This window comes from Chamaea fasciata, unplaced genomic scaffold (assembly GCF_029207755.1).
Source record: "Chamaea fasciata isolate MVZ Bird 193981 ecotype frontalis unplaced genomic scaffold, bChaFas1.0.hap1 SCAF_7, whole genome shotgun sequence".
Lineage (NCBI taxonomy): Eukaryota > Metazoa > Chordata > Aves > Passeriformes > Sylviidae > Chamaea > Chamaea fasciata.
In genome coordinates, this window is record NW_027094092.1 from 46,834,201 (window position 1) to 46,859,529 (window position 25,329).

Below are 25,329 nucleotides of genomic sequence, written 5' to 3' on the forward strand. Positions count from 1 at the left end.
CAGGTGGCCATCCAGACTACCTGCCCATTACCTCAGCTGGAGGCTGGCACTCTCCAGTTCCCTAGAACTCTGCAGCAACCTGACAAAATGCTATACAAGTTCTTGGTTAAACACTTTTTTCCTAAGGAAACCAGAGCTGCTGCTGAACACAATGTATGGCTTCTATTTATTTAGTTTTCTTTTCTAATACCTGTCACCAGTTGGCCATGTTTTCTTTTCTGTTTTACGTCAGAGACGGAGATACTCTGACAACAAAGCTTTAACTGTAATGTAACAGGAAAGACTTGGCAGTAGTTTTCTTTTTTCTTTTTTTTTTTTTTTTCCCTTTTTTTTTTTTTTTTTTTTTGGAGAGCAAGCTTCACTTTCCCAGGGCCACATGGGTTCCAGCAGAATTCCTGCATCCAGCCATGTCTGTTTTATGTTTCTTAGCCTCTAGTCAGTTACTTCCAAGTCATTCCAGCAAGACTACAAGAGCATATCCTAGCCTGGGTCAGACATACTGGAAGGCCCAGTCCTCTCCCAGATACCCAGAAAGCTAGGCAATCTGTCAAATATCTGATTGAAAGCAGAAACTGTGCCCTTTCCCCCTTGCACTCATGAATTGACCAGTCATTGTGTCAGTCTACAGGACCGTGCTCAAGTGAGAAAGACGGAACTCAGAGCTGCGCATGGAGGTATGGCTGACTGAGGGGAAAACACATGCAAAGGCACTAGGCTGAGGGAGGCTGCCACTAATCATTTCCTTATTTCCCTGTTCAGGGGAAGAAAGAAACAAAGGCCAGAGCCCCAGCCAGGAACTCCCAAGTTCTTATTCCCAGCTCTGGCATGTTGACTCTCCCAGGCAAATCACTTTTACTCTTCAGGCTGAATTTCCCTTTCTTCTAAATTGGGCTCAGTCCATTTATCCACTTCTGGTGTTTTGTGCAGATGGATTGGAAAGTATTTGAAGTCCAAATACATCCAAGTGGCTTTAGGGCTGAAATCAGATTATCAAAAGGGAGATGAAAGGAACTCTACACCTATGTAGTCCTGTTATTGTGTGAGTTTCCCCGGTGAATTCACTGAAATAAACACTTTCCTGAAAATACATGGACTGAGGGCTGACTCCATAAAGAGACTGAGATGTCAACCACCCTCTGGCATCCTAGCCCAGACCTCCAGCATATTGGATTCGTATAACTGGTGCTTGGCTGCTGTCAGGTGTTGACTTTAAAGTTCCTAGGGTCCTACATGTCTGCTGTTGAGCCCACAGCATTCCTAAAGACTCCTAGTATTCTGTTATGTGCAGAAAACCGAATGGTTGTCATTTCAGAGCACATCTAATGCACTTGGAAGACCTCTGTGATTAGAAAATATTGATGATGTTGAGAAAGCCAGGTTGAAATCTCTGCCTCTCTCCTTGAATTGGGGCAAGAATACCTCCCATGTGAATCCTGGGTGTCTCATAAGTGTCCTCCTAACCAGGCATTCCCTTTGTGAGCCTCAGATGTATAGTGATTGCTGTGAAGTGGAAGCAGTTCATCCAAAGAAACTTAACTTGCTTTGTCAAACATTTTCCTGCACAAGATTGTCAGGAAAAGATTTTCTGCTCTATAGCTGGATGGTGGAAAGACCCTTTTGCTAGCTTAGCTCTCAGACATGGATGAGGCTCAAGCACCACCTTACTGGGCATTGCAATGAACTTATCTGGTTCAGATCCCCAGGTAGCTCAGGAGGTGAACCATAAAAAACATTCAAGAGTCTAACTTAGAAGAAGAAAATTCGTTAGAAAGCAGAACACTAAGTTAGGTGTTGCAGTCTAAATGTTTAATTCTTAAGACCCTTTAGATATTTAATATTTGTTATCTCCCTTATAACAAGGAGATTTGCAGGAAAAATACCTTGGGAAACACTAATCATGTACATTGCATCTCACATGTCTTCTCTCTCAGAAGCAGCATGTTACATCTGTTTACTGTAAATTAAAACTCAAGTTTTTTCCAGTGCATTTTCTGTCCAAGAAATATTGGCTGAATTCTCTAATTTTATCAGGCTGATGGAACAATAAGCAAAGAATGAAGTTTTGCCTTCAATCAAAATAAAATAATAAAATAAAAACAAAAACCAGAGAGGAAAAATTACAGTGACATAAGCACAATTTATTCTGCTGTGTGCTGAACAGGTCAGCAATAACTGTACTAAGAAATCATATATTGTTTCTGAAGTGAAGCCAAAGCCATGCAGGGCAAACTGGGGAAAGTTTCAGACAGAAGTGAGCAGTTGTTAAGAGCAAGAGAAATACATGCATTCAACAGACAAATGGAAAAGTGCTTTATATAAAATATTTCTTTAATCATGGAAGAATGTTCTAGGACTATCTCTACTTGCTCTAATAAAGCTTCCTGTTCAGCATTACAAAGTGCTTTCCTATGTTTTGCTGTTACCTTGGAGCTTTTGAATATTTAGCTTATTGCTTTAAAACAATTTGTGGCCCTCCTCCACTGAGCTTTTCTGGGTATTTGCTGAGTGCTTTAACTGGAAAGAAGATCATATGAGTTGCAGTTCTCCTGATGCAACAATGGACCAAGGCAAAAAACTTTTTAAAAAGTATGTACAAAACAATACCTTTGAAAAATTAAATATAATAGAATTAAAGAAACCAAACCGGTAAATAAGACAGTTACCACTGCAGTTAACTCCATCAGCTTCCAGTTCATAGCCAGGTTCACAGCGGCAGAGAAAAGAGCCGTAGGTGTTGACACAGGTCTGAGTGCAAGGATTTTCACTTGTACATTCATTCACATCTATGGGAAACCAATGCCAAATTCATCAGTGACTTCTCCCCAAACTCCATTTTCATTTGTTTTACTGCAGAACATTTGAAAGAGATGAGCTCTAGAGTCAGAATGATCTGTTCTGAAAAATTATAACTGAGTCAGTGTTGTTTATTTGGATGCAGGTTGATGCCTGGGAATAGGATGTTGGAAACACATCATGTGTGGAAGTGAAGCATTTTGGGAATGTCTTCAATAAAAAAATAACATGGAAGATGGGGATGAAATTTTGGTTACAAAGGTTTCTCTCCTTACCCTGCAATTTGAAAACCATTTAACAAATATTGTCGTAACAGACCTGAGAAGAAATGCAGCAGGATTTTCCTGAGAAAGATAATGCAATGATGAGGGGTCCTTATGGAAACCTCAGGCAAAAGCTATATTTTTGCCTTGTAGGACATGAACAACTTCTGGGCATTGTTAGTATAGACCTTCTCCTGCAGCCTGTGGGAAGATGCTTGCTGTTTTGCTGGGGAGACTGTGAAGAGGTTGTGTTGACTTTGGGGTAGCGTATCTCAGCAAAAGGTGGTCTAATGCTTAGTACTCCAGTCTGGATTTCGGGACACACTGATTTACGGATCTGACAAAGGTTTCCTGTTTCAGCTGGGTCACACAGCCTCAGATTTGAATAGTAAACTCAGTGCCTGAGCACTTGGTAATTCCACTCAATTGAGTGAATTGAGGTTTGGGCCTCTGCGCATATTTCTCCTGATACACTGGTTATGTTACACCTGAACCCCTTGGAGGTACTGTGAAACTGCAGAAATATCTGCCTGAAGAGCCTGTGAACATTTTCAAAAGCAATTCTGGGAAGGTTACTTGTGTTCTAAAAACCAGGTAAGTTTTAAGGGTGTGGCTGAGGGGGCAGCAAAGATTTCAGCCATGGTTTACCATACACATACCTTGGCACGATCTCCCGTCGTCATTGAGGGTGAAGCCTGGGTTGCAGGTACAGGAGTAGGAACCGGGCACGTTGGCACACAGCTGCTGGCAGTAGCCGTAGCGACATTCATCTATGTCTGTGGGTGGGAAGGATGGAAAGTAGAGTGGTCTGCATTCTCACATGAGATAAAAAGCAGCAAGCACACTGAGCCAACAGTACCGATAACACAGAAATAACCCAGCACACTGGTCATGGATGTAACAGCCAAACTTCCAGGCATTCAGACGTGGAGTTACAGTTAAATAATACCTCTCCCCAGCAGAATGTGGTAATGTGGCTTTATCCACATCTGACATCTACCAGTGTGTCTCATTAATTGATTGTCAGTGCTGTAATCTTCAGTTTAAATCAGGCAGCCCAGTTTGTTCCTTTAAGCAGCTCCCTCAAAGGATACCTGACAGCTGGCACAGGCTGCCAGTACAACCACAGCCAACACTGCAGCAAAATTTTGGCAGAATCAAAATAGAAAACTTCTTTGCCTCCACATATACCAAAGCTGCTCACTGGAACAGCAGTGTTTGTTATTACAGGCTTCTTTTTTTAAGTGAGGATATTTCTGAAAGATTTTCTTTCCAAATAGTCACATTCTCTTTTTATATGGATTTTTAACTGACAAATTACAGACCGTAGAAACAATTAATTTAATGCCAAAATAGCAGTTTGGGCTGAATTGCAGCATTAGCAATACATGCAACTGAGTGCTATGAGCACAAGAAAATGCTCTAAAATATGTAAGATGATAAGTGCTAGAATATTTTTGCTTCAGAACGAAAAAATTGAAATGAAATAGCTGGAACAGTTGTCCTTTCAAAGGCTTAACATTTCCTTTGGTATCAACTGGCTTTTGGAGATTTTTTAAAATGGCTGCTTTAAAGCTTTGAAGCTAAATTTATGCAATAGAAAATGTTATATGCAGTCAATAAGATAACCTAAAGGCCAGGTCAGTGGTGGTGACTACATCAGCAGCAGGCTTCACCAAATCCTGCAAAAATAACACAGGTTTTAAGTAAATTAATACCTCATTGCACTGACACAATGCATTACGTTAAGTACATGCTTTGTCTTTTGCAGGACTGTTATTTCCAGAGTGCTACATTTTGAGGATAAGGACTTCTACAGGGCTGCTTCTTGTGGGTGGGTCAAGTAGGTACTGCTGCACTGGCTCCTCCATGTAAACTTTACAGGATAATTATGATAGAAGTGTAGGTTTTTGTAACAGTGATTTACTATCAGTAATTGGTAATTGGTAATTCCACTGTATTCCACTGCACTGCTCACAGTGCACCAAAAAAATCTGTCTCTAAACCCCGACTTGGCCCTCTGATTACAGTAAATATTCCTTTACTCCTTTATGGCAGCAAAAATCACTTCTCCAAAGCCAGTATAAAGTATGGAAAACTGAGACTTCTTTGAAATTCAGGGAAAAATATAGCAGCTCTAAACACAATTTGCTTTTCCTTTTTCGCATTCCTTGCAATAATCCACCCCATGATTTCTTAAATAGGCCAATACTGGGACATTATTCCCTATTTTAAATAGCATAGGCAGGTAATCAAATCATCAATGCAGCCATTTCAGTTCTCTGCTATAACCATCAAGCAGAAGAGTATTTTAGATCTATGTTCAAATCCTGAATTCTGCACACAACCCTTTCATTTGGCCTGTAACTGGGAGAAGTAAATGGGTAACAGAACAGGTGACGCAGAGCAGAATCTGCCTTCCTTCTCTCCCTCATACCCACCTTATCATATATGCCTGTACATTCCCCAGCACAAGTTTGGTTGGTTTTTTTTTGGTTTGTTGTTGTTTTGTTTTTTTTTTTTTTTTTTTTTTTTCCCAAGAGAAGTTGATTTATCACAGATTAAGGAGCAGCGGCTGAGACTTCTTATCTGAGGGGAGCTACAAGACAACGACTCCCTGAAGTGGCTATGGCTGCACAGACCCCAGCTTGCACAGGGCTTAGCCTGGTTTGTGCCAGGGGAATTACACAGCAGCTGTTTGCAGTAGTTAGGAAAGCAGCCATGAATGAGTCCCTCATGGAATTGCTACCTGGGAGGAGAAAGCTGGAAAGTAACTGGAGATGCTCCAGGGATGAATGGGCAGGGAAAGCCCATTCTCCTACTAGTGGAGGTGTGATGGGATGGTGCTGCTTACAGAGCTGGCACCAAACAGCCTGCACTGCAGGGGAAAAAAAACTAGTAATGGGCACATTTTCTTAAAAAAAGTTGTATGCTGATTTCTAGGTCCTACCTGTGTACCCAAAATTAATGTCTACATCACCATCCCATGAACATGTCAAGGAAGGGGAAAGGACTGGAGGAGAGATGGAAGGTTTGTTTTCCTGTGCTGTTTGTTGAGCGATGTTTTTTCAACAGGACTAAGCTAAAAGGATGAACAGGACATTGCAGCAAGGAAAATAATAAAACTGAAATTAAACTGCGTGGAAGATTGTGAAATGGCACCCAGTTCAGAGGTATTTTTTTTTTCTCACCCCCAAACAAAAGAATTGGTTGACTAAGGATTTACTGTCAGTCCCATTTCTTGGTATCAAATACGGATCCCTTCAGGTCCACACTGTCACAGTAAGGAAAGCACAGGTCTCTTTGGGCAAAAATCTTTATGCACACATGCTTGCAATTGATCTTACATGAAAGGGAATCCTTCAGATTGGGAATATGAAAAGCCCAGTTATTACACTATTATGACGCTAGTCATAAGGCATTTACATCTACAGTTTTGTTCTGTGAGGGACTCTCTCTGCCAAACATCTCATTGGCACTTACAGAGACAAAAGACAGTTTCCACATAGCTGAAGATTTAACTGTGCACTTGGCAAAGTGCTTAATGGCATTATTTCAGGGAGTAACAGGTACACACACAGAGATACTCAGATACCATATCACATGAGGATTTTACCTAAACACTGGCCTTCTAACAGCCAGTAGCCTTCAGTGCAGGAGCAGGTATAGCCCCCCTCAGTATTTATGCAGATCTGAGTGGGGTTACACTGGTGAGAATCTGAAGCACATTCATCCACATCTGTAACAAAGAAATACAGAAGGAAAATGTTAGAAGTAGCAACAACAAAAGATTTTTCATAATGTACAGTGTGTACACTGCCTCTGTGCAGGGAATCAGAGTTTGGAAGAATAGAGAGAATGGCCATAACCTGAAGGAAAATTCACAATAATAAATATCTGAGAGCAGTGAGAACTGAGGATCAGATCTCTCAGTTTTGCAGGTGACCCAGTGTTTCAGTTTTTCTCCTCAAGGAAAGTCTATCATCATCTCAAACGTTTTGTTACTTCCACATTTGCTATGTCACTGAGCTGGGATTTCCATGCTACAGGGCAGTGCTCAGTCCTAGGGAGAGGCTGCTGAAAGGGTTGTGCAACCCCAATGAAAAGTAAGAGATGAAGGGGAGTTTGAGAGATGCACAAACACAACTCAGAAACATAAAAATTTTACTTCCTACCCCCACCAATGCAGACCATCTCACTGTAATTTTTCAGACAGAAAGTTCAACCAAAAATCAACCTTTACCTGACCAAAAATGTATACTTCCCTGAAATCAATTTCCTGACAATAATAGTATTTTCTTTTAATTTTCCTCCCCCATCTTCATTGGGTTTAATGTATTTGGGTTTTTATTACAACCCCTTAGGGTGTTTTTGTTGTGGGCTTCCCCCCCCCCCTTCCCCCCCTCCCCCCCCCAAAGGAGGTAAATAGCATTCCTACATTTATATAAGCCAGGACCCTGGAACGTAACTGATTAAAAATGCCTTTCAGAGTCAGAAGTTCATTTTGAATCACTTGCTCAATATCTTCCCTGATTTTTCAGGCATCAGGTTTGCCTCTAGATGTCAGAAATGGAAATGCCAAAAGATAAATTGTGTCATTTTTCCAGCCAACCTAAATTTCAATGTTTTATTTATTGATACTTCAACTATTTTTTATTCCAGCACACTGTGCAGTGGCCTTTGCTGAAGCACTATGTCATCCTAGCAATGCTACTCCCTTGATCCTCCCCTGATTCTTATTAACCCAGACTTTGTTAGGTCATGGCTGGAAGTATCTCACCAATGCCCTGGGCTGGAGCAGGCAGCAGAATTACATCTCTGTATCTGCCCCCAAGGCAGCAAGCACAGCCAGTCAGCTGTACAATCCTAGCAGTCATGAAACAACTGATTCAGTCTACCACAGCAGCACATCTAACATGCTCAGAAATATAAATAAATACATACATATTATCCTTATGGAGAGAGTCTAGAGTTCTTATCTTGCCAACACCTGTAGTGGGGTAATTTATGGTGAGTCAAAGCTGGTAAGATAACAAGTGGGGCACAATTAGAGGTAATGAACTCTGTCAGAAATTGGTTCCCATGTATTTATTGGCCAGATGAAGGTTGGCAAAATGGGGAGGGAAGTAGGAAAAGAGTAAGATAACAAGTCTAGACTATATAGGTCCATAAATATGTTGTTCAGTTCAGCAGTTACTTCTGTGATTGGGCTGAAAAATCTGGATCCTCCCTTCATAGCATATCACACATAATTGTTGTATCTGAACAGAGATTTTATCTAACCATAAATTTAATAACAATGACACTAATGTTTTCTAAATGAAAAAGCTTTCTATTTGTCATGCTTGCTTATTGTTTTAGGAGTGGTACCTTGGGATCTGGCCAATTCTGCTTTTTCTAGTCCACACTAAGCTTAAAAGGGAGATTTTAATTTTCCATGTTCCCTGCTTCCAGTAATATTAATAGGTGAAGCAAAGTGAAAACAAAATGAGGATCATGGTCTCACCACATATGGTAGCAAGACTGTTTGAAGACAACAGATCCTCCACTCCTCTTTGGTGCATTTTTCTTGCAGAGGTACAATGTCCTTCACTTAATGCAATGGGTGGCTATGGGATTGGTTTTGTTCCCAAGTTATCCTTGTAGCAGTTACTTGAGCTCCACTCCAGAGAAGTAAGACATTGATCTTCTTCCATTTGCTTTATAACAAGCAGATTTATTTGCTTACTTCCAGTCTTCTTGTGGTGGTATTGGAAGCATATTTCCATTTGAATGCAACATTTTTTACAATGGAGGCCTCCTGTGGACTTTCTGCCAGAAAAACCTGAGGTTGTCTATGAAGAACACCTTGACTCCTCACATTTTGCACTGAATAGTACCTTGGTGACTTCACTAAAGAAGTTTTATGCAACTGACAGATACAAACAGTTTTACTGGTAGCAGCAAATCTTTTTGGTTGGGCCTGAGTGCACTCACCCAGTTCTGTATTTCATGTCTGGCATTCTCTAAGATTGCCCCTTACCATGAGGTGCCATTAAACTCTGACTGACCCAGCCAACACAATCAGATAGAGTATTTTTGGCAAGCAGTCTTCACAGTGGAAACAGGTAGTATAATCCCTGGCTGTCTGCCCCAGATTATCCATATTATATGGGCTCACTAAGTGAGAGCAGATATTTGTGCACTGAAAAAACTATTGGTGCAACAATTGGCCAGACATTAGGTATCTTCTTGAAGCATATCAGACTTGGGAGACATAGGGTGTCTTGCCCTGCCGATTTACACTGTGCAGCATACAGTAAGAGCAGATGTGGTTGGTAAAGTCAAAACTAGACATTTGGCAGGGAAATGAAAAAAAAGCCCAAACAATCCCAGATTATTTCCACTGGGGATAAAATTAGCTGTAGAACTTCAAGAGATTGCCTATAATGGATATATTGCCTATAATGGCATTTTTGTTTGAATGGAAAATTGCAAGAGGTTGCAAGTGGAACATGACAATCCATCAATAAAGTATGAATAATTTCTTTGCACAGCTTATTTCTGTTCCATTTAGCATAAATCTTAGATGTCATCATGCTCTGGGACTTCAAAGCATATTTGTACTACCTCTGCCTCTGTGATGGGTCATACACAATACTCAAGCAAAACTGTGATGCTAATTGTACACGATAATAGATTTTCAATAGTTTTGTAGGTTCAAAGCAGATAAGACAAATTCAGAGAATAAAAAACTTTAAGGCCTAATCAATGCAAGGATAGCACATGTGGCTAAGAAATCCCTGAGGTGCATTTTTCTGAAGTTTGGAAGAGTGTGTCTGATGCAGCACTACTTGTGTCACAGTCTTCACCATGGACAGAAATACTGCAATGAGTTGTCATCTGAACCCCAAAGCAAAGTCTAATTAGCTGGAGAGCAGAAGAGGAGCATGCTATTAAAGGGGAGCATGCTAGCAAGAAACCCTAGAAACCCCACTGTCCTCCATTCAAGAAATTAACAAATTGTGATATTTTATGATTTCAGCATCAGTGCCATGAAAGCATCTGATGCTGCCACCCATCACTGATAATCCAAGGATTATCAGTGTAGGTTTTCATTATACCAAACCTGCTTTTAGTATTTCATCACCAAGATCCCAAGAAAATCTACCTGCATCCAAACAAGAAGTCTAGTCTTTAATAATAACTACTGTTAAGGGATACCTTACCTTATTATTAAATTGTGTGATTTTGGCTAGATGACTCAGTATGTGCCAACAAAGAATTGCCATGAGGTGGATTGAGAAGGAAATACAAATTAGATCTGTCCTCAGTGAACATAGACTAAAGTATCTGGTGGTTACTGTGTAGGACAAGGAGCCAGCACAGATATACTGACTACACTAGCTCATGGGCTGAGAATTTATCTTTTGGGAACTCTTCCTTGCTTTTCATCTTCCATGACCCTGCTTCCTATTTGAAAAACAGGGATTACAAAATCCATAAAAATCCATTATCTCTGCCACAGTCCAGTCTCCCTCACTGTTTAGCACCTAAAACTCATCAGGACAGGGCTTATCCTCTTATGTACAAAACCCGTTCACAGTGAGTCTATTTTTATTTGATGCCTTCCAATCTTAATACAAATCAAACTGGACTATAAAACCCTGCAATATCCCACTTGGTGATAAATACCAGTGCACCTGGATTTTAATGAGGAAATTCAAGATTAAGGAACTAAAGGACAAGCCTTTGACCATTTAACAAAACAGAAAAAGGAGCAGGTCATAGACCTTTCTGTCTAATAGTCTCTCATGTATAACCTGCCCCTATTATATGGACATTTCAAAATACCACTTTTTCAGAAATTTTATGCAGACTCATTGGCTAGTGAGATCTAAAATAAAATATTAGCCATCATTCTGAAAGCATTATGTTCTGCTAGAGAACCTCAGAAGCATCAAAGTTTCTTTCAGCTAAATTCTGTGGTACTCAGAATGTTGTTGTTCTACCCTAATGTTTCATGGAACCTCAAAGATTCCAGTAGTTACTGGAGCAGGAAGAGAATTATTGATGTAGTCCATGGCAAATTAAAAGAGTTATCTGGCTTTCACACCTCTTCTTACCCTTACAAACAGGACTGTCAGTGTTGCTGTGAAATGACATATGAAAAAGTGAGGATGTTAAAGGTTGTCATACCTAATAATTTTGAACAAATTCAGATTTTCCTAAATGACTAGTGACTCTGGGTTACTCCTTAGAGACAGCAGTTGTTCAGCACTTTGTAAGCACACTATGGAACCAAGGCAGGATAGATGGATCACTGTTCAAAACTTCTGCCAAGGATGATTGGCCAAAGCTGTCTCTAGTTGTTTCAGCTCTTGATTATCCTGAGGTGTGCTATTAAATTAGTGGTCATCTATATCCTCTCACCCATCCTTCCAGTTGTTGTATTCACTTCTCTTATCCATCTTTCCAGTTGCTGCATTCGCATTACTGCTCCCACAGCTAATTCCAAAGGCAGAAGTTCAGGAAGGATTCCAGACAAATTAAAATCTGACTTGAAGTGGGAATGATTCACTTTGTTACTTCTGAGATGAATACTGAGAGGAACCACATGGCCCATGCAGACCACTGCTCTCTGCCTCCTAAGAAATATCACCTACAATGAGCAGAGCCTCAAGGCTCCAAGTCATGAGTTTTAAAGAACTCTGGTTACTGACAGAATGAAAGAATAGGTCGACGGCATCTCCGCGTCATTTTGTAAGGAAACATGCTGCAAGAGCCGAGGCCTGAACACTTCAAAATTAACCACATCCCTCTCTCTTAGATCAGTGTGTTTGCCTTAAAAAATTATGGCTGTGGTGGTTTGGTTTAGCAGCTCTGGGGTGTGATGTTGTCTTTACTTGACATTTTGACAAGAGGTGAGGTGGCTGGGGCAATGGGTTTTCATTTGGGGATTGCAAGGGTGGAGAAAGTTTTTTTTGTATTTCTGGATGCCTGCCTGCCTTTTGTAGGATGTGATGTGCTGATGCTTTGTTTTTATTGGTACAGATTGTATTTTTAATGGATGGCAGGATGCCTGGTGACTGGATAGATATAATTTACAATGTCAAAATAAATACATGAACTAATTGTGTTTAGCATGCAAATTACTCGCTTTGTGTTTTATTATCTGAAAAGCTAATATTAATGGATATTAATGGATTCTTCAGAATTTAGCCACGTCACAGAACAATGAATGAAATTTTCAATTCACAGCTCATAAATTAAAGAAAAAATAAATAATTTAAAATCCATGGATACACAAAAAATGGGGCAACATATTAACATAGAAAGGAAACCTAGATATGAAACTGCAGCATAACACTACATCTCACCAGCAAGGCTAATTCTTATCAGGAGATCTTTTTTTGGTACTGACTCATGTCTACCAAGAATGCAGAACTGAGACCACTCTTATTTGTATCAATAGTATTGCAAGAAATCACAGCATAAAAAGAAAACCAACACTCTAATCCATTGAATTAAGACCAGAGATATCCTGTACTTCTCGAACCAAAGAGACTAAGACTAGAAATTCAATAAATCTCAAGAGAGAATTATAAATGTGGAATTCTGAGGATCTGGTTTTGGCCCACTCTTTTCCACATTTGTGGTAAAATGCAGAGGATCACAAGCTGGTGGAGTTAGGATCTGAACTGTCAAATAAAGTCTTATATGAAAGTATTTTGCTCGATATGGTGGGCACATTTGAAAATGCTTTTCAAGACAGACAAATGTGAGGTCATATATCAAGAGTAAAAAATGTAGGTCAAAAAAAAAAACTCTGGGGCTGTTACAGATAATCACTTGAACATGAACTTATCCTGACATCATGTCACTGAAAAGACAAGCATAACCATGAGAACACTGAGTAGACACAGGAAATTGTTCTTACCACTGTACATTGCATTAGTGCAATAATTACTGAAATACATTTCTGGTGTCAACACTTCAAAAACTGATATTACAAAGAGATACCAAGAGATTCCAAAGAGTTATTCCAACCCACAAAAATTTATCTTAGAGCAAGGTAATGCTCCATTTAGTAATCTGATATTTAAGGAAAGGTTCAAGGTATATTTGCCTATGATCTGTAAGCATCTTCATGGAAACTATGTTCTTATCTGGAGATGGTCACTAAAGCTAAAGCAAAAGACAGTGAGATATAATTCAGTGTTTAGAAGACAAATTCAAAATAAAAATAGGACACATGCTTTAGTACTTCTGATTAAGCATCTGAAAAACATAATAAAGCACATGGTAGAGGGTGCATGAAACCCCAAAGTTTCCAGTAGTTACTGAAGCAGAAAGAGAATTATTGACATATTCAGTGGCAAATTAAAAGAATTATCTGGATTTTACACCTCTTCTTACCCTTACAGACAGGACTGTGAGTATTGCTGTGAAATTACATATGAAAAAAAAATTTGGATGTTAAAGATTGTTCCTATATTTTAGGGCCTTAAACCTCAACAGTATTTATTCTGTCAAACAAGCTGTAGCAAAAAAAATGTGTCTTCAAAACACCATTTGATGGGTAAAGTTCTGTGTCCTCGGTCACAAAAGATACAAATTATGTGGTCAAAGCAGTGTCTTAAAATATTCACTGATTAATTAAATTAATTAAAAAACCTTTCCATGTTTAGGTTTTTTTTTTTTTTTTAGTCTATATCCATAACCATCGTACCTGAGATTTTCTGTTTGTTTTACCTAATTTTCAATTTCCTAGGCCATTAGGAAATCTAACTGAGCCAGTAAAAGTACTGAAAATGGGGATAGGAATTTGCAAAGTTCTTCCAAATGATTTTTCCATTGCAAATACATAAATCTGAGCATATGCATTTTTAAATTTTTTATTTGTTCCTTAATCAATAAAACTGATTTTTAGTGAAAGAAATTGTACCTCTAATGCTTTTAGTGACTTCAGAAATATGTGGAAAACAGAAAATGTTACTAACATTTTTGTGTTAGATATTAAGTCACCAGCCTTAATATGTTGGGCATGCCAACAACCTTCCTTTCAGTACACAGAGTGATTACTTCTTTATGAAGGATGGACAAAGTGAAAGAGAGAGAATCCAAGCTATTACCACAGACAATTTGTTAAATCAAAGAGCCTCAAGGGGACTAAACTGCAGATCAGAGGATGTGGTCATGCAGGAAGTAGTAAATTTTTCATCAATCTGAGTAACTTTACGAGGTGGATAGCCATGGGAAGAAGCCAGCAGACAACAGAAGAAGGAGCAGAGGTTTTTAGGAACTGGGAGCACCTGCCGTTTGGAAGGTGTGGTTCAAAACCTGTAAGCAAAGACACTGCCTTTCTTCTGCTCAGAAAAAAAGGATTGTGCATAAACAGGATTTTATGCGCTTAAGAATATGGAAGGAAACAAAGTTCTTAAGATCAACTCATCAATTCAGAGACTTTTCAGAGCCCTTCAGGTAGGAAAAGATTTTCTTGACCAAAAGCTACTTTTAAAGGGGAAAAAAAATAATCTTGGTACTTATGAGCATGTGGTTAAACACCACATGACAGAGTAAATGCACAGAGTGGAAAGTTTAGCAAGGAAGTTCCATCCCAGGAGATGATTTGCACCTGCCCCATCAGGAACAAGGGAGAATATTGTCTTTCAGTCCATCCACCAGTGTTGAAAGTGGTGGAATCTGTGACTTATCCCTCCACAGGCGTGGTCTGTGCTTGGGGCACTGTGACTGTTCCACTCCCACCACAGCACCTCCTTTCCCAGCTGGCTGACAACGGAATAACAGCACTTGCAGAGAGCTGTCATGGAAGGATGTGAGCTTATCTTCTCTTGGAGACTGTGACAATTAGAAGTGAAACTTTGCTTGGACTCTGTGATGAAGGGGGAAGCCAATGTGGACAGCAGATTTCCAAGACAATATGCTTTTGGCAATGCGTGCCGTTTCGCAGATGGACTGTTACATTTTGTTCTCTTTGGAACGTATTTAGCATGCATAACTTCCTTTCTTAAGTAATGAATTCTGATAATCATGCTACAAATTTCTGTGGGTCACAGTACTAGCTATGGATGTGTTTCCTTCTTTTGATCAGCCATTGACAAAAGTGGGTATGTTTTTGCCATCATAATTATTTGAGAGCCACTAGCACCATGGGATTCAACACAGTAATACTGAAGATTAATTTGACAGTTGTGAGAGCATAGGTCTTGCAGATTTGAAAATGTTTGCCATGGAAAATCTTCTTCCCCCTTTTACAAGGACGTGTGGATGATTTTGGGGCCCTGTGTCTTTGTTTTATTCTGTCTCTGTTTTAGTCCCACTGTTTTACTGTCACAGCCCCAGGAGCTAACCTGGCTCTTAAGATGCAACGTTCTGGAAGAGAGGCTTGAAGTTGACAGCTCGTTCCAGAATCTCTGTCTGCTCAAACACTAAAGCTCATTCAGTCATTTATAACCCTCGGGGCTCCATTTTAAAATAATACAGAGATTGGATGTCTGTTTTTTATAGGCATAATTGCAGGCCAGGACTAAACATCCGAGCTCAGTAACATGGGTATCAGTTCCAAGATTACTTGGAACAGAGCACTTTCCTCAGACTTCTCCCCCACTCCTTATTTGGACACTGAAAAATAATTTCCTCAGTAGTAGATTTTTACTCAGTGAAATCACATGTTTTCTCAAAACTTTTTTTTTTTTTCTCAAGATAATTACATTTGATAAGAAAAGGGAAGAAATAACAATGCCACATTCCTAAAGTGCAGACTGAAGCCAAATTCAAACTGCTGCTGTGTGGGGTCAGTGTTTTTTCCAAGGACAACTGACCCCACTGAGCTTGGACACAATCCAAGATCAACTCCCTAAACACCTGTTTAATTGCATATTTCACTGTCTGAAGACTGGCCATTGATTGCTGAATTAGTTTTCTATCTGCATCCCATATGCATTAGGTTATTGGCTAATGGCTAAACAAGGATTAAAGTGGGTTTTTTCACACAGAGGGTCAGTCTGAAAATGGATACTAAATAAGTGTGAGGCATGAATCTGTAATTCTGCTCCCTCTGCCTGGTATGAAAATTGCTCAACATGTGTCACAGGTTCTAGGTCTCCTGCCAGCTATCTGAGCCTTTCCTTAGCGAGAGCACTTTTCACATTACTCAAAGATGATAAACAACAGCTAAACTGTGAAGGACTTTGCTCTTTGAACACAGTTCTAGTCCTGATTTTGTGGCTGAGATTTACAGGACAGCCATGCAAGGAAGTGCATAGCAAGGGGTCTAAAGGGCCAGCAGCCTCTCCCCTCTCTGCTCAGAACAGACCTGTGCGTGGTTCATACACTTGGCATCACCTGTGTGACCACAGATCCTCAGTCTCACCAATTCCCAGGACTCCCTGTTGGTACAGGATCACAGCCACTTATGTGGACTATTCCTGGTGCCCCATGAGAGCTTTTGCACAAATGCACAGTCAATATGCCAACTCTGGGATCAAAAATAAGACAAGCTACTAATTTCAACCAAGAGCTTTGCTTAAAGATGGAAGCTTCATGGACTGGAGCATAACTGCAATCTGTTGATTCATGATTTCCTGCTGCAGGTTCTGCACATCTTATGAAATGCATGATCAGTGCATGTGATTTGAGAATCTCAGTTACTTCCCTGCTGCACTTATTCTGTGCCAAATAGTCGCAGTATAGCAGAACAAGAGCAACCCAAGTACCCTGCTGAAGTGAGGTAGACACATTACCTTTCCACTGATGACGCTGAACCTGCTGAATTCGGAGATACAAAGAAGTTTTTGCTCAAGATGGTTTTACCTTCATTTCATGAAATATTTTTTCAGCTGAATAAATGAAGTATTATTGTGGTTTCTCAAAATTAACTATTTTGTATGATCACATGATACTCTGTGATCTATTTGTAGAGTGGTAAAATAGGAACTAGTGAGCTTTTGCTGAGAATAACTCCAGCTGCTGGGAGGTTACCTAAATAGCACTTTCTAGAGCAATGGAAACGAAAAATGTGCAGCCAGAGCCAGGAAATGCACACTCAGAAATCAGAAAAAAGATCCTTCCAATCATCAGTTTGTTGCATGATATGATATAGTCTCATGCAAGAATGTCTAGAGAAGACTTATAAAATTTTACAGAAGAGGAGTAGAACCACTAAGAGTGAAGAAGTGAATTTTTTATGGCTGAATTGTATATTTTCTCTGCAATGCTATGGTTAGTTAAAAAAGACCCTGAAAGAAAGAATAAATCAAAAATATAGGCATTTAAAGCATTATTTATAAAGCTTTTAAACATGTTGGTCAAATGCTATTGGCTTCTCCTCTAACAATTTTTTTCTAAGACTCTAAGTACAGAACATGAGAGAACTAAAAGCAGAGAACTGCTATTCCCACTTTTGCTCCCTGGGGAGCTTTGAGAAATCTCAAGCACAAATAGTCCAGCCAGATGGTTTAGCCAATTGGTGGTCAGTTTACATTTCCTCTAATAAGTGAACTTTTTGACCGTACATTTTAACTGAGTCATTAAGAGCTCCTTTTCCAAGTGTTTTGGCAGGCTAGAGAGGTCTGGGACTGTGAATAAACCACAATAACTAGTAAAGAAGAGAACAGTCCGACTTTTAATATGGCAGAAGAAATTGATCCAAATGGATCCAGAAATTAAAGCCACAGTGAAAACAAAGGGATACTAATATTCACCTGCAGGTTATAACAGAAACTTTTATTGGAAGGGCTGCTTCTTCCATTAAAATGCAGCCACTTTGGATGTGCAACATCAAGCATGTTGTGCAAACAACTGAAAATATAAGTGAGATTCTAGGTGAGCAATATGTACATACCCATAGAGATAATTCAGTATGAATACTGTAGTCACTCTCACAGGATAACCTGAAGTCTTCAATATATATGAAAAAAAGACAACAAGGGATCTCTATCATGGGATATCATGATAGAGATCTCTCGTATGGGATTTGTCACTTGCTGATGTCTCACAAAAGCTTCAGCAATAATCACCAGCATCTCATTCAGTAAAGGGCTGGATGCAAAACTGCTTGGCTTGAGCATGCAAGGAGACACCAGCTGGAGATGGCATGGCTGTAGATTGCCTCATGTCACTTGAAACTGCGTGAGTCAAACATGCATATTATGGTCACTTTGACCTTCTCCAAGAGGCTAATACCTTACTCCCTCTACCTAGCCATTAAAACAAGGGAAAAGAGCCTGCCATGCAGAATGTGTGTCTGGACGTTCATTTAGTGAAGCAGAAACAATTACCAGAAATGTAAGAATTTTTTCCCCTCAGTTTTTCTGTGAAATGAATGTGCAGTTTCATGGAGAGAAAATTCAGTCAAGACCATCCAGATCAAGACTTCTGTTTTATGCCATGATCAATACAGAGGAAGAAGATCTGACCTTATCTCAATTGATTTATTGTTTGACAGATGTGAGACTCCTGCAAATGTTAGGTAACTTCTATCAGAAATTCTCTTTGATGCAGTTTCAGCCTCACATCTTGTCCTGCTTGGGAGGTTTGCTACCATCTAGAACCTGTCACGGTCCTGCTCAAAACTGTCAGATCTTGGGACTAAACAGAACATAACTTTCTGTCTCTAAAGGCTCAGCACATCTCCTTTGAGATCTTGCTGTATCAAAATATCACAAATCTAGAAATTTTCTGTCTTAATTTAGGCCCTACAGGTAACTGAAAGTGGTTGCTGAGAGAGAGAGAGAGAGAGAGGGAGAGAATGAAAAAGCCGTCTGAGATGAAACACCTCTTTTTCCAGGGAGCCATGAACTGAGAGTAAGGAGAGCAGGAAAACTGCCAGTAGACATCTACATCACACACTAATTGGAACAAAGTAAACCTCCCCTATCCACACAGTTTTCATTTATCCAGGACAGTTTGCAACTCAGTTGGCTGGCGGCAATTTTTGGAACATTGCAAGAAAATGTGGTTCAAGCATTATAAAGCAGTGAATGCCAAATCTGAGTTAAAGCCAGTTATTTGAGCAGGGCTTATAGGCATTTTCCAGTGATCACCACCACTGAAATAAATAAATAGATGGCTTGCTATGTATACACTCAGAGGGGAATGTTGCCCAACATTCATAGCTCTTTGCTATTAAGAGTAATGAGGACACAGCTGTCTGAGTCTGGAAGCCAGCATTTGCAGAGATTTTTCTTCTCCACTGGCTTTCTTCCACTACCCATTCTTTGCTTATAAAAGAGCCCAAAAGGCCCTAACATTTATACAAGAATTACCTTGGCTTTGTGGCGCTTTTGAGATTGTTATAAAGCATCCTGACACATGGACGGATTTGAAACTCAGATGAAATATGAAAAACAATTTTCTCCCCTGATAAGGTCCCTGATTCCCTTAGTGCCAAGCATAACACTCTCTTTAGTCAATCATGACAGCTGCTGGAGCAGTTGGCAGGAGTTGCTGCCATGGGCAGAGATCTGAAGGTCTCCCTTCTTAAAAAGGTTTTCTAATTCTCACTGCAGACCCTGGGGTTGTACTGTGAGTTTTGAGTCACACTTTACAGAGCCTCCAAAGCAAATGTAAAAGCACCCAACTCCATTCAAAGATCTTATAGCGCTTTAAAAATCAGTGTTTAAACTCAAACTCTATGTGATAATGAGAATATCACTTCCATTTTATGGGAGCTTTCAATATATCAAAGGCTAGAACTTGTGTCAGACACAGGCTACTGCACTTCAGGCACTGCAGTTTCAGAGCCATGTCACAAGGCATGTTGAAGCTGACTTCTGTAAGTCATCTGGTCTCAGCCTCCACTCAAAGCAGGGACAATTCAGTCAGGCTGCTTAGGACCTTTTCCAGTTGAGGCTTGAATTTCTCAAAGGGTACAACCTTTAGCTACAAAGTTTTTGAACCTCTGTTACAGTGTTTGATCACCTTCACTGTGATAACATTTCTCCTAATAGCTAATAAGAATTTCCCAAGCTGCAACTTCTGCCCGTTCCTGTCCATATGCACCTATGAGATAGATCTGGCTTCATCTTCTCTACACACTCAGATGAGACAGTGGAAGGCAGCAAGCAGTACAATTCCCTCATAAGCCTCATGTTCATAAGGCAGGTGAAATCCAGTTCTCTCAACCTCTCCTTGTATGACGTGCTGCCATGCTCTAACCACCACAGTGGTCCTTTGCTGCACGTCCTTCAGTGTGCCCAGGTCTTTTTTTATACCAGGAAATCAGAAGGATTGGAAGAATTGGGTGCCTGTGAAGGTAACAGAAATTGACTGCATTTTGAATTCTCCCCTGGAGGTAGTCAAGAGAAAATACTTAAACTATGAATCTCTGCTTAATTTAGCAGCAACTGTTGAGGTCAGTGAACTATTTCGTTGGATGCTGAACAAACACAGAACCAGACTGCACCACTCACATAAACAGACCTGCCCACATTTCCCCCCAGATCTTCAAAGTAAGCCTACCTTCCTTATACCAGAACTCAGAAATTCCTGACTAGTGCTACAAGCTGACCAGACTGGCCACATGACCAGGCAGTCCCACCAGCTCTCACATTATCCATGAAAGCTCAGAAAGACACATGTTCACACTGAGCATTCCCAAGCCAAATGGTTCATTTCCAAGTGGCCTGGCCTGAAAAAAACCCCCATGTTCTCTTTAGGTAATTAAAAAAAAGAAAAGTAAATAAACAAACAGAAGAGACAATGTTCCCAACCAGCAGGAACATTTAATCTCAGTGATTATTCCTGGAGCAAACTCCTGCTTTTACCCTCTAGAAGGCACATCCCAGTGAATTTTCCATCATGTGGGCCTGCTGTAGTGGAAAGTTAATTTACTTTTTTTTTTTTTTTTTTTTTTCTTTATCATAGTACTTTCTTTTATTAGCCCCTTATTGCCACAAGGTCTCAGGTCATACTGAGTCACGCAAGAGAGCTGTTCCATTTTAGAAGGCACAGTCTCCAGGACAGAAGCCATCCTAGCAAATTCTTAGCATGATTACCATTCTTCAATTAATAGTCTTTCTAATCATCTCCAATCAGATACTGCAGACAGTGATTTGTTTAGTATTTCATGTCCCTCCCAAGGTCAAAGGGAATGAACCATAGATGGATCACATATTTCTGAAATAGTTTAATGTCCCAAGCTTCTAGATGTCAGCTTACAGTTTTTGTGGAGCAGAATATGATAGTATTTTGTATCTTCAGATGAGGTACATCACTTACCAGCTCCGGAATGCATGTGACCTGCTGGGCCATTAACGGTTATACTGCAAATTGTCAGCCATTCATTATTTTAGAGGCATTCTCTAGTCTGTGTAGGATACACCTATGACATAGTTCTCTGGACTCCAATCTATATTTGGGCTTATTGCCTGATGAACATGGAGATAAACTTTTTACTTCTTTCAATTAATTAATGGACAGTGTTTGAAGTCTTGTGTGCAATCCTGTAAAGCTCTCTCAAACCACTTTTCATCTGTGGCTAGTTAAGCCTCTTGAAAATGCTAATGAAAACAAATTTTGTTCCAAAATGTGATGTATCACCTGAAAAACATAATACAGGTTTAACAGAACTGTATCTTCAAAGAGCACTGATATAGTGGGGAAGAGCACCTCCTTTCTAAAGTTGGCATGCTACGGTCTTTTGGGATGAGTGCATGAAATCAACTGATAGCTGTCAATGCACAATAGTTCTGGGCTATCCCATCACAAAGTCAGCCCTGCTTTTAATTAAAATAATTTCAATCTGCTTCTGAAATAAAGCTCCAGATGCAGAACTTAGTGATTAGCTGGCAATGAGTGTTGCATTTATTGCTGCAATCTGCCTTTGAAGAACAGGAGCACGATCCAAGGCTACTCCAGCCTCTGCCGGGTTTGGGATTCCCCACAGGGTTTGCAATAGCAGGAAATTAGCAGCATGCTATGGCTTTCGGATCACATCTCCTCTCCCTGGCCTGGTTCCTGCTCCAGGATTAAGGAGTGGCAGTCTGGCAAACAGACTCTGCACTGCTCCAGGATTCCTTCTTCGAAAAGGGGATGTCAGGCTACCCGTTTAAGCTATCTCAGCTTTGCATTGCTCAGCCACAGTGACAATAAATGTTTTTTAATGGGTGGAGGCTCTTACCCATGCTATGAGCTTTTCTCTGCAGAGTTAAATAAAGCATACTGTTTTCTTTTGTGCCTCTGTGCACACTGGAAGCTGGAAATATATGAAAGGGCTAAAAAGTACAGCAAGCTGCACCTGACAATATATATCATACCCCCAACTTGTGTGAGACTCTTTCTTGCTAAAAATTGTTCCAGGCAGCTTTTAAATTATTCTACTGTTACATTTTGTACTTTTCTTCCACTATAACATACCTAGTGTGTTCTTGTATAACCCGATATATTGCAGTGCCATAAAGGGCTTTACTATGCTCAGTCTAAAGGAATTTTCTTTCCTTTCAGCAAATTATACCCTATTCAGCAATAATCACTCTTTTGTACCACCCACCATACAAATTTCTGCTTTCCTGTCATTTACAGTTCCAATTACTGTCATCTTACCCTAAGTTTTATAATACACTTTACTCTTTTAATCAAAGTCAGCCTCAATAATGCCCCCAACTTGCTGCTGCTCTATACTGAGATTTCCATAAATGTACATTTATCTGGAAGTGAAGTACTTGCACCTAATGTCAGTATGTTGGAGCCATTCTCAACAGAACATACTGAATTACTATTTGCTCTCTGTTCTGGAATGAGAAGTCTTAGTAACATTGCCAGAAACTGCCTAATGCTACACTGCTCTTGATATCACTGCCTTCTATTGATCATGTTCCACCAGATGACCATGTGTTAGGTTTTCTTTTCACCTGCTTCTGGGTTCCAGTCCCATAATTTCCTGATCACAATTGTAGCTTTCTTAGACTTGTGTGTATTACTGTTTATACAATCTTCCCATTCAGTGTTACCTACAGATATGTTGGTTGTACCACAAAACCAGTTAATGCCTTTGATCCAATCAGCAATTTACTGGCTCACAAGTTAATGCTTAATTTACTTAAGGGGCTGAATGGAAAACAAGAATTTTACTTTACAAAGAAAAAGGAAAAAATTAGAAAATAAAAGCAAGCTCAAAATATTATAAAAAAGCAGACATTAAAATTATTTGTGGAAAAAAAACCAAAAGGAAATCCAAAACAAACAACATGGTCTCAGACCAAGCAGTAGATTGTGGATTCTTTCAGACCTTGCAAGTTTATGCCCTTGAGTTTTACCCTCTCCCTCTCCTCTTAGACTCTCCCTGTTTAGCTGAAGCACTTCTGTTATTTTCAGTATCTGAATGCTTCATGAATACAAACAGATTTATTCTCACTGTAGTGACATGTTACTGATGTAGAGGTAATACATAGAAAAACCGAGAAATTTTTCCAGACAGACTTCTGAGCTTGTATGTTCAAACTTGCAGATGCCCAAGAGAAGACACCATTCACACCCCAACTTTCAGTAAATGCTAAAGGTCTCTGCCTGAAAACCTAGACCCCTCAAGGGTTTCAAGATGATTGCTTGGATATTGAGATTCCTCAGAGAAGTAGTCAGTTCTGGAAGCAATATTGAGCAGAGGCCTGAGGTTGTACTGTCAGCCCATGACAAAGGTTCTAGACCAGACCAATAAGTATTTATATACTAAACTCCCATGGAGGATGTAGGTCAGTGAGAGCAGAGGACTTAACCAAGCTTCAGGGACTTGGGCCTACATTTCAGCTGTCCTGACACCAATACCACTGTGTATCTCCTGGACCATCCTTATCCTCACACTGCAGTGTGGTCTTACACCACAGTGCACCTGCAACTATGAGTTACAGTTGAAAGAAGAGAAGGTTTTGCTGGTGTTAAAATTGAAGATGGATTGCAGGACATCTTGTCATCCCCAACGGGCAGAACATTCCAGCTAAGAGGCAGAATGCTGAAACGACTGCCCTGAACTGGGCAGGTGGAAACTCACATTTATCTTCTAGCAGCTTTATTTTATTTGAAAAATTCTCTCATGTCATTGAAGTAGTAAAATGGAAAGGCAGAGAACTGGCAGATTAAGGGGTCAGAGCATGTTAAACTCCACACAACATCAGGCAGCTCTTCTATTTCTGTGTGGCAGCTCTGTCATGGTCTGGTGTTTTAGGGACAAGACAAAGGAACAGTGCCAGCACATTATCACTTCCTATAGAGTCTGGCAAAACATATGATCCATTTGGCTGATTTATACTGGCAAAGAAGAGAATTCATATTTTCTATATATTTTGGCTTAACATCTATATTGTGACATATAACCATGGCCAATTTCAGTCTGGAACCAAATGAAAAGAAACAAGACTGACCCAAAAAATATAAGGGACAGGCCAAGAAAAACAGTGACTTTTAAGTCATTGAGAACACTGCCATCTCTAGGCATTGTGGGTGATATAAATATATGCAAAAATTAACATAGGCCTGAATAGGGTGCTGTGCTCTGACAGCCACTGAAATAAATCAACCTTCCAGCTGAGGAGAGACTATCACATACTGAACTCTGCATGTTATGCCACAGGAAGGCAGATAAAGTGTCACTCATAGGAAAATGAGAGGAAAAAAAAGCCAAAGAACTGACAGACTGGGGAAGGGTACTCATGACACCTGTCAGTTTTCCAGCACTGTTAAATGACTTGATATTCTTTTAAGCCCTGGAATTGTGTAGCTGGTAGGACTGTCTTGCATGACAGCTATTCCATAAAGGAAAGCTCATGAAATCTACTCCAGAGCAGACAGAGCTAATCAGTACATAGTGGCTTTAACTGATTTGGCACTGCTGAAATCCCTGGAAGTAAGACATAATAAAGGCAAGGCGGCAACAAAGCCCCATGTATCAACCCACCGTTAGCAGTGAGTCTAAGGAATCACTCAGAGATTAATGGCAGGGGTGTGAGCCCTGCCCTGGCCAGCACATGCCAGAGGATATGGCAGGCTGGGCACAATTACTGCTCCTCTGAATTGAGTCAGATATAACCTCCTGCCAACTAACTCTGGGTGACAACTGAAGTCTATGTATTGTTTGGCTCAGAGCCTAGTGACCAATAACCCCCAACTCAGAGAGCAAGTATAACTGAGGCCATTGAACCAGAGTATCAGTAGAACTTCTTTCCCTTGCATACCCTTTTCCTCTGTAGTCTACAAATCTCAAGGGAGATGAGATTCCTAGGTTCTTGCTTCTTTGTATACCAAAGTATCATACAGTTCCAAGAAGGGGGGAAAACTGAAA

The 25,329-nt window shown here is 40.0% G+C and overlaps 1 protein-coding gene across 3 annotated transcripts in view; it reads right to left on the reverse strand.

The window, feature by feature from the left end:
- Positions 1–25,329, reverse strand: part of FBLN5 (fibulin 5) — a 48,704-nt gene that overhangs the window by 6,630 nt on the left and 16,745 nt on the right. For all 3 annotated transcript variants that reach the window (XM_066188679.1, XM_066188681.1, XM_066188680.1), the window contains 3 exons: positions 6,673–6,795; positions 3,716–3,832; positions 2,664–2,783 (listed from right to left, as the gene is read on the reverse strand). In XM_066188679.1, the coding sequence (XP_066044776.1) occupies positions 2,664–2,783; positions 3,716–3,832; positions 6,673–6,795 (360 nt within the window). The remainder of the gene's footprint in view (positions 1–2,663; positions 2,784–3,715; positions 3,833–6,672; positions 6,796–25,329) is intronic.